The 10,770-nt window shown below is 37.2% G+C and overlaps 1 protein-coding gene across 11 annotated transcripts in view; it reads right to left on the reverse strand.

Annotated features, from left to right (window-relative positions):
* Positions 1–241: 241 nt before the first annotated feature.
* The window catches only part of INPP4A (inositol polyphosphate-4-phosphatase type I A), a 203,496-nt gene continuing 192,967 nt past the window's right edge, over positions 242–10,770 (reverse strand). For 9 of the 11 annotated variants that reach the window (XM_025207237.1, XM_025207243.1, XM_025207242.1 and 6 more), the window contains one exon: positions 3,054–3,186. In XM_025207237.1, coding sequence (XP_025063022.1) covers positions 3,054–3,186 — 133 coding nt within the window. Of the gene's footprint in view, positions 3,187–10,770 lie in introns of all 11 variants that reach the window. The other 2 variants (XM_025207241.1, XM_014521173.2) reach the window with 1 other exon arrangement.

The following is a 10,770-nucleotide window of genomic DNA, read 5'->3' on the forward strand; positions in this document are numbered from 1 at the left end:
TGAAGTCTACACAGAATATTGAATTACATTCATCCCTGGTTTAACTGTGTTGTAAACTACAGTGCATGGTTCACCACTGTTTTAGCAGGACTTAAAGTAAGCAGATACTTTGTAATTCATGTAAAAATGTAAAGACCTTCTCCATCAGATAAATATTATCGGAAAGGCCAGTTTGGGGGTCAAGAACTGGTTTGGTTTACCACAAATTGATGCATTTAAAAATAAGTCACTATCATGGGGTTCTTGTCAGTTCTTTATTGTTTCTCATTCTAAGGACTAGCACATTTACAGCATACATGATCGAATGAACTAGGAATATACAAAACAGGTAGCCATGTTTATGATATATTAATACTGCCCAAAAACAAATAAATAAAAATATTTTAATGCACAAAGCTCGGCAAGTACAACTGTGTTGGGACAAAACAGTGTTGTATTATACAATAATTTTACATATATAAATGAAACAAAAGGCAACTGTGCTGTAGGTGCTTTCACAGAACATACACAGAACATACCTGGCAACAGGTTTTTACCTTAGTATGTTTTATAATTTTAAAAATGTACTAAAAGGAACATAAGACAGAGCTCCATTTTACAGTAATCTTTAAGATTGCCTTTCCTGTGCAACAGAAAAGCTTAAAATCTCCTGTAAAGTTTTCTTTATGATTTTAAAATTTCAATTTTTTCTTTTTGATGAACTGCTCAAGATCTTATTGTTCAATATGCCCTTTAAGCAAGCCTATTTATGTGCATGTAGTAACAATATTGTATATAGAAGTATATGGAAACCAAAGTATTCTCTGCAGAATAATGCAATATAGAAGATTAATGCTCCACTGCTTAAAAAAGGGGATCAAAAAGCATGCATGTAAAGAATTTGGGAATTCAGAATATATGCATTTACAAAATTAAGTATAACTATAATTTAGAGAGGATTTTTTTTATTGGCTACAAAACATAAGAGATCAGCAATACTTGTAACAGCCCCTCTTGTATTATTCTTCCTTCCTGTGGAAGAAGATTTTAACAAGCTAAGATGTTATATATATTTTAACCACATAATCAAAATATATGAATGTAAACTGGCCAGCTACGTGTCAGCAGTGAGAAACTAAGATATCTATAGTGTCTAGTTTACATCAAAATAAATGTGGCATTTAATAATGGAAGAGGGACAGCAAGTTTAGCAAAATGAATGAAAATAATGTGAATCCACAGAAATCTAACTGAAAGGCTTTTCACCACAAATTTTACATCCTGTCAAAAAACCAAAACAATATAACACAACACAACCCCACCAGGCTGTTTTATTAAGGAAAACAGAGTTTGCAGAGTTCCTAAGGTGGGGCAGGCAATTATTTCGGGCGGAGGGCCGCTTACTGAGTTTTGGCAAGCCATCAAGGGCCGCATGACAGGCAGCCAGGGGCAAATAACTATTAATTTTCCAAATTTTTTAGGGGCCCTGAGGGCCAGATAGAATGGGTTGGTGGGCCGCATCTGGCCCGCAGGTCGCATTTTGGGAGCTTAATGAACATGATCAATAGAACAGCAAAAGCATGAACATAAACACCAGGGAGAAGGGAAAATGTCATATATGTACTGGGCTGTTGCTATTCTGTTAAGAATAAACTGAACCCTAGATTTTTCATTCTCAGGCCTATCTGGTTAAAAGCCAAAAGGACAGAGGTAGACATTTCAAATGCTGTATGCTGGGATCGGTGACAATAGGGAGGATGAATTCTGTTAATTCTGGAAAATTCATGTTTCCTCTTCTTTTTTGGACTCTATAACCTGGCAAAGTCTGTTTCCAAGGAGATCCATTGAACATTTCTTCTCAAAATACATTTCTTCTCAAAATACTTATCTGATCACCTTAGTCATGATGAGATGGAACAAGTATGCCCTTAAAAGCATTAACAGTTATTTTGTATCAAAACAGGACAACCCTACCGTAATCAGAAATATTGCAAGATACTCCTATTCCCTGCCTGTCATTCTGACAGAGCCCAGCTGGGTAAAATGCAAAACTAAACAGAAACACATTTTTCTGTGGAATTTTTGGGAACAATGGGCATTTATACAGCATTGCTGCACTGGCAGGTATTGGAAACGACACCAAAAAAATCAGATACTATTAACCTGGAAGTGATATAAAAAGCCCTGGGGAAAATGTGTTACTGACTGTACAATAATGCAGATATTATTGAGCATTTTTTGTGTAACATTGTCAGCTTGCTTCTTGTGCTGCTTGATAAATTACAGTAGTGGAAAATGAGAATGCATTTGAAATTTAGCATTTTGTTTGTTGGCATTAGCAGCTAAGAAAGTGCCATAACATAAATGTTTGAAAAAATGCTGAAAATAAATCAGGCAACTGAGAACCCATTCCTTTCCCAGTGAAAGGAATGGAAATTTTGGCTTCATTTGAAATGGGACAAGGCTTCACATAAAGCGTCTGGCATTATACACTAATGGCCTCCTACAGGAAAGGTGGCATTATTTATACAGTAAAGCATTTTAATGCCTGACTTTGATTGTGCTGAGATTTTTCTTAAAATTAAACTTTTGTTTCTGGATTGTAACAATGCATTCTGCAATTATCAGACTGTGTAGGGTCCAGTCATTTTATTATTTACAACTTTGAGGTTTCACACACAGTTTTAAAAAGTATTATGAAAAGTTCAATCTCAAGTCAACTCAGTATAAAAAGATGTTAGGTGAAACAGCTGCCTAAGTGCCATTCAGAAAGTCCTTGCCATCCAGGAGATACCTAGCTATTTGCATATATGCAATAATTCAATGATACAGTATTTATTCACCTTACATACACTGAAGGCTATTTAAATGGGCAGAGAGTCATCACGCTATTCTCAAGCTAAGGTGTCAGAACAATCATTGCTACAGATTCCAATTCAGTAAGTAACATGCTCAATATGATCTAGTGAAATGTACAAAAAAATTATTTATCTGGTTTTGATGACAAGTTCATATATTAAACTAGAATATATCCGCATGTTTTAATGTAACAGCAACTACAGGACACAGTATGTTTATGTTTCAACTTTTCCATAAGTTCCTTCTGGAGGCCTGTAATACTTTGGGAAAGCCTTCAGTTGCAGGGAATTAAATGCATACTTGCGACATCCAACATTCTTCATTGTATTTTCCCGTCGACAACCCTCACTGGGGAAAAAAAACAAGCACAAAAAATGACAGCAGTAAAAAGGAAAAAAAAAAACCAAACGACTTAAACTAAGATGAAATGAACTGGTTATTTCATAACATTAAAAAAAAGTTGGTTAGTTTTAATGGGTGTTTAAATCATTTGCCACAGCAAATACTAAAAATGGTGAATCATCAAGCAATGCTAGTGAGAAGCACATAGAATGGAAACATGCTGTTTGGTTGCTTGTTTTGCATTTCTAAAAAGCAGCAGTGTATCTGGTGGAACAAATATTTTATATTTAAGATGGTTTCATGTATTTCAGGGTACATTGCTGTGAAGTTTAAATGCCACTATATTGCACAAAGAATCCCAAAAGATTGCTTAAAAACAGTTCTGTTAATTTGTTAGTAAATTAACTTGAAAAAAAAGAAAAAAACCCCTGCTGATCTCTGAACAAAAGTTTTAAAACAATTTTATTGTTCCTTGTATGTCAACATTATCAGAGCTTACTTAAAGGTTATAGCTAATACAAAAATAATGATTTTCCAAATGGTTTTCATATCCATTTACACATACAAAGTAAACATATTCTACTAACAGAATCTCAATCCTGAATTGGCAGCTTTATATGGATGCCAAAGAGAGACTGGCATCATTTGCAGTCATTTGCCCAATCATATAAAGCTGTACAGAGTTTCAAGTGCAAACTTTTCTAATACTGTGAAATAGCTGTCCTATACTGTGGGGAGGCTCTGTGCGATAACAAAGACTACCCCGGTTATAAGGCTTCTATACTCCAATTCTAAAATCTACTGCAAAGTTCCTTTTTCAAAATTCTAGTATTCCAAAAACAGTCTTAAAAAGTGGAAGCACAGTATTTTTAAGATAGACTACAAATTCTTCTAGATACTCATGAGTGTTTTCATTTTCCTTCCTAACGACATAATATAAAAATGAACAATGATAATGGTTTAAAGCTATAATTTGATGGTTAAATGTACAGTACACTAGTCTGTGGTGGAAATGCTATGATATTCCTATTTTAAAGATAGTACTAACTAACCCAGAGGTGGGCAATTATTTTCGGTGGAGGGCTGCTTACCAAGTGTTGGCAAGCCATCGAGGGCCGCATGACAGGCAGCCAGAGGCAGATAAATATTAATTTTCTAAATTTTTTAGGAGCCCTGCGAGCCGGATAGAATAACCTGGTGGGCCACATCCGGCTCGCGGGCCGCATTTTACCCACCCCTGAACTAACCCCTTGATAGTTTCATTCAGAAGGTGGATTTGACATTTGAAAACCTCCCATTATTAACAGGAAATTGCTGGGCTTATTTGAGTTTTGTTAATCAAATTGGTTATGTAAGAATTTGCTGCCTGGTTTAACTTCATTTACTCTTTTGGCTTTTTCTTCTAAAACACCTTACTGAAGTTTGAGAAATGTCTGCTACGCATGAACAAAAAAATATGTTTACAACATGGATCCTGCTATTTGTCTTGCATTATTCTGCTGCAAAGGAACCATTACTGTTTATGGTGTAAAATACATTTCTATGCAGGATTTGTTTTTAATATTTATGTTATTTAGAACAAATTATATACATATATGCATATTTTTTTTTAATTACTCATTAAACAATAAGGCTAAGTGAACATGGAACACACACCAGAAAGCTATGGTACTCAGTCTTAAGTGTCCGTTCAGAATTCAATCTATCATATCTAGTTATTGCACATGTATGAGGTGAAACACTGTAATGGTAATGCAAGGATTCACAGGCAACTGGCAGGGGAGGCATGGGGGGGCATGTGCCCCCCCGCCCAAGATTGGCCCCCGACTCAGCACCGTTCAGGACGGGGCAGTTTTTTTGCTGTACAGGCCAGCAGTGTGTTGGGGGAGAGGCACTAAGCCATGGCACAGAAGTATAGGAGTGGATATGGCGCTTTCGCCCTTGGGCCTGCCCACGAATTGTGACCCCCCCAGACTTAGGAGGCATCAGTCACCCCTGCAAGGATTTTTAGGGTTTTTGTTGCTGTTCTGTTTTGGGGTTTTTTTGGCATAACATCTTCTGATACCAACATCTTACTATGTGCTACATCTTCGGCTGAGACGTATATCAGCTGAGCTTAATCCATTTCAATGGAGCCATGTCAACATATACCAGCTTATAGCTCATTGTCCAGAAGTCACTGTTTGACCAGAAACAACAGTCTAAAATCCTTTAAGTAACACATTCTTTGGTAATTTCACTGTGAACAGAAATCCTTGCTTTACCACTGAGATTCCTAGATGCGATGAAGATGAGTTGATAACAATGTATTAATCTCAAATGGAGTACAGTTTCATTAATTTAATTGGCTTTGATTCAACCTTTATTGCAGTGATTCTCAGCCAGGGTGCAATGGCATCCTGGGGTAACTTAAGATATTTTCAAGGATGCTGTGGGGAGCCATGAAATGTTAGCACTGCTAGGTATGCAAACATGATTCACAAGATAAACCTAAGGATTTCAAATAGGGATTCATAGCGTTAAAATCTTTGGGAACTGTTATGATCTTTCTAAGTTCTTTGCAATAGAAGAATGGCTCTATTACTTTTCCGTAGTAAAAATATAGTGAAAATTAAGTGCTGGCTTTTTCTGCGGGAGCCCTCGAGTCTGGAAAGGTTGAGAACCACTGCTTTACTGTAATTCTAAATGTGATACAAAATATCTTTTGATGTGTGATGATAAACAAAGGCACAGCAGTAATTATTTTTACCTTAAATTTAGAGGTTCTCTTTACCTTAGATTAATTAAAATATATTGTTCCTTTAGTATCTGCCAACACTCACTGGTGGTATCTTCATACCGCCAACCCAAGCTACTAAACAATAAAAAGCATTCTGAAATGTCAAGAAGACAGCTCAGCTCATAAGCTTATTAAATAAATTTAATTCCTGTGACATAATGATGATCTTCTCAGAGATCATAAGGGTTTGGGTTGTAGGGCACATCTACACATGATGCCATATCGCCATAGCAATGTGATATGGCAATGTAGCATCCACGGATGTCTACACGTGACCAACAGCTACTTCGCTGTAGTGGTGTGCTCCCCCATTATGGTGCACTGCTACAGCGAAATAGCTGCTAAAAATAACTATTCACCACATGTACAGTGCAGTATGGGCAGTTACTGCATCATATGTGCACAGTAACAATGTTGCTGTAAGGCAACGTGTAGATGTGCCCACAAAGAACCAAGCACCCCATGAAATGTTGACCATCTACCACCATTTTCACTAGGAGTTAAAGGTACTTGACACTGTGCAAGACTCAACCTCTCATCAAAAATCACTTTTATGGGATATTTTTATGAAGGATTAATTTCCTATGGGGGAGGTATGAGGGAAGTATGCACATAGCATTTCAACTGAAGACCTGAATTGAAATACAGTTTAGGTCACAAATAAAGGATGGAATCTTGGCTTTGCTGCAGTCAAACTCCACATTGATGTTGATGACCTAAAGTTTTTTCATCATGAGAAATTTGTATAATGTAGGACTTGATCTTGCCTTTACTTTGCTGGCTTGGGCTGGTGTGCCTGTATGCATATTTCATTTTAAGCACACAAATAATGCCAGTGACTTCTGAGGGGAGTGCACATACTCAAAATTACATAAGCACTCTGCTACACTGGGACCAGTGGGGTCAATACTTTGCACGAACTAGTCCTTGGTCCAGCAGCAAAAGAATGCAGCTGGGTGCCCAAAGCAAAGCAGCAGCAGTAGCTTCTGGTTGCTGCTGTGATCATGAATGCCACCTTTCTTCTTCCCCAGTTTATGCCACTGCCTTGGTCTATTTTATTATTCACATAATACAAACATAGACTTTGCAGGGGTTTAGGTTGTAGCCATGTTGGTCTAAGGACATAGGCAGACAAGGTTCCTTGGGTGAATTGGATACCTTTTATTATTATGGTCTAATAAAAGATATCAAATTCACCCAAGGAACCTTGTCTGCCAAACATAGACTCTGGCACCCAAGGAAGTTATTCAGGGGACAGCCAAGGCGGGAATCCGAAAAGTGTGATCATCGGACATAGTGGGAGAGCAACTGACACCTTCAGAGCACCAGCCCTCCATAAGTTTAGTTCTTTCCAGTGCCATCATGTACTGGTTTTAATGTCATTGGCCCTGAAGCTTTCCTTACATTTGTTCCAATTAAAAAAAAAAAAAGATTCAGTTTTGGTATTGCTAACATGGGGAAAAATTATGACAGTGAAACCAGGAGACAGTGCACTGCACAATCTGATTTGGTGAAGTAAAAAAACTGCAGCCATGTACTCTCCAATTTAGTTTTAATAGGAAACTAAATATTTCCTGAATTTAGGACTCTATTCTAAGATCCTAAACTGCTCTTTCATCTGTTTTTTATCTTGAATTATTACCCATCAGAAATTCTTCTCAAAATTTATTAAATTTACCTTTCTGAATGCTGAGATGGACTTATTTGAGACTACAGGAATAATCCTGGTAAAAATTAGGAACAGAGGACTGGAAAAGACATGATGGGTCATCAAGTCTAGTGCCTTGCTATTGTAGGCTACTCATAATAAACTTTTCTATAAAATTACCAAGCTCCATCCTCCTAAAGATAGATTGATTTCTTGCCCCCATTATTTCTACTGGAAGACTGTTCCAGAACCTTATTTGTTTGTTGACTAGAAGCTTTTTCCTTATTTCCAGCCTAAATTTGTTGGTGGCAGTTTATATCTGTTTATTTTTATGTCAACATTGTCCTTCTGCTTCAACTGCTTTGCTCCTTTCCCGGTACTTACTCCTACCCCATTAAATATTTCTAGACAATGATCAACTTTCCTATAAGCCTTCATTTTGGTGAAATGAGTAAAGCTCTTTTGGTCTCCTTTTGTAATTGCATATTAACTTGGTCTTCGCTGTTTATCTGTCTTTGCCCTTATACATCTTCCAAGACAAGAATGTTCAAGTGCCTCTCAAATATTTAAGAAAAAAAATGCTACCGCTAGCGCTTGGTCTCATGTCACTGCCTCAAAACCCATTCACTTTGTAATTTAGTATAATCACTTTCCAAAGGATGCATCATTTTTTGTACCTGAAATCTCAAGTGCCACTCATGTCTAAGAGGATAACATCCTCTTTTGGGATTTCTTTTTTATAATTTAAAAATGGAGCATCTCTTCAAAGAGGAACAAGTACATAATGGATGGTTAGCAGCCTATTTCAACTACATTCTTTCCTCTTTCTGACAGTCATTTTCTTTAATATATTACAAAAATGTATACCTATAAATATATAATATTGCATGCAGTACACTGCAATTCAAGTTATTTTTGGCATGGGTACATTATACTATTGGATTTAAATGTGAGAAAGGAACAAGAGTATGGCTCTACAAACTGTTTTCTACTATAATTTAGAGATTATACTTTGAAATGAAGGTAGAAAGGTGTTAGATATATTTGTTTAGATAAACCTGTTATAAACCCAACCTATTTTTTTAAATTTTTCTCTTCATACCTCGTAAAAATGAAAGGCAAGATTAGCATACATTTAAAGAATATACAAAAAGATACAAATTCTTGTCAGACAGAGTTTCTTTCTCTGGAATACATGAAACAAGTAACATAAAACTATATGTGACAGACTCTTATATCCGAATGTAAGAGAAGTATTTGGTAAGAGAAACTGATCTTCAGGCCGACTAAAAGTAACGAGGTAACAGGCCAATGTCAGAGTATGTTACAAGCACTGAAAGCATAACAACAGTCTAAACTTTCAATACAATTCCTCTTGATAAAATAATTTGATGTATTATTTACAGTTTAGTACAATATAAACGTAATATTGTAAGGCATAATAATAATTCTTGGCAGACAATGCTATGACATTCCTTTGTCCAGTTGGTACCAAGTGGCAATACATATTCAAGCACTTTATTTTTTGTGTTTTGCTTTTTTTTTTCTTTTTTTTTTTTTAAACTGGTCTTCATTTGCAACGTAATCTGGCCACCAGGTATGCTACGCTCAGAAACAGCCACACAATCAGTAAATTGGGGCTCAGAGCTAGTAAAGGAATGGAGTAGAGAAGACTGGGATCTAGCCTGAAATCTCGGATGGGCACCAAGCCACTCAGGTTCTTCTGGGTGACTATCTCCCGTGTTCCAATGCTGTGAAAAGGAAGAAGTTTGGGAGAAGGGAAAATAAAAGAGAAAGGACGATGGACATGCAATGAAAGTACCAAAAGAAATGGGAGAACAAGATGACCATGAAATGGGAAAGAAAAACATGGAAGAATCACAACCAAACCAGAATGTGGAGTAAAGGAAGAGTGGAGTAATGCCAAAAAATTAGCACAAATACAGATAACAGGAGAGAGAAAGAGAATAAAAGAGAAAAATAAGAAAAATACTGTAGTCTACTGAAAATAAATACATGTAGGTTGAACAAGAATGGTTTTCCATGTTCATTCTTTCAGTTGGCCAAGCCATATTCCATGCTGCTCTGCCATGCCTCCACATGCTGCAAAGAAATGGAGCTCTGAAAAGCAAGCTTGAACATGAATAACCATTGGAATATTTGACCCTTTCAAACATGCTTCAATGTCAGTTGCACTGAATTAATTAAACAACCTCTTACCTATCTGTTTCAATGGAATTATCAGGTTCTTTGCTTCATGAAATTTTTATTGTTCTCAAAACGGTTTTCAAATACATGGTTCTGCAGTGTTTAATTTGTGTTTAATGAGCATAGATATGTGCAGCGGGATAATCTCCATGCCTTAAACCACTGACCGTCTCAAACCGTGTCTCCACTTCCCAGATTGTTGATGAGCAAAGAGGGCCAAAAACAGAGGAGAGCTGTCCAAGCTAGCCCTGGTTTTTCACAAAGCTTTACATTTTTCACTATTATTATGCCCCTAACTCTATTCCTTTTTTGATATAATAAGCTACAAACACATACAACTTGTAGGCCTGATTGTGGAAGTACCAACTGCACAAGTTGTGCACAACCACTCCATACAAAGTGCTGAGTAATCTTTATGGGTCACTAGCAGTAATTACTATTCAGACACATCTTGATGGTGGAGGAGAAGAACATCATTCAATTCCAGGAGGTCCTTCAAGTGAGAAGGAATAAGGTGGGTAAGGGAATCTCTTCTCCAGTGTCCTGTAATGGGAGCAGGAAGAGGAAAATCCTCGCCGTTCACTCCCCTGACCTGTTTATGAGTGTTGGGGGTACATGGAAGAGTGCATTTGGGAAATTAGTATATGAAAAAATAAACCAATTTGGGCAGAAGTGGCTGGGAATAAGTGTGTATGAGAGGAAAAATTAATGGAGGGAGAAAGCTGAGGGATGCGTGAAAGGAATGTTTAAACAGACAAGCGTGCAAACAAGAGAGGCAGTGAATGAAGACTGAGTGCTAAACGGAAAAGGTGATCAATGGTGGGAGAGAGAGACAAGGCTGTGGGAGGGTGGAAATGTGTGTGGAGGCTGTGGGAGTGTTTGAGGGTATAGTGGGGGGTGTGGGGGGGTGTTGGTGTACGTGGGATTATGGCGGGGGTATGTAGAACTGTGTGGG

Source organism: Alligator sinensis, unplaced genomic scaffold (genome assembly GCF_000455745.1).
Source record: "Alligator sinensis unplaced genomic scaffold, ASM45574v1 scaffold144_4, whole genome shotgun sequence".
Classification (NCBI taxonomy): domain Eukaryota; kingdom Metazoa; phylum Chordata; order Crocodylia; family Alligatoridae; genus Alligator; species Alligator sinensis.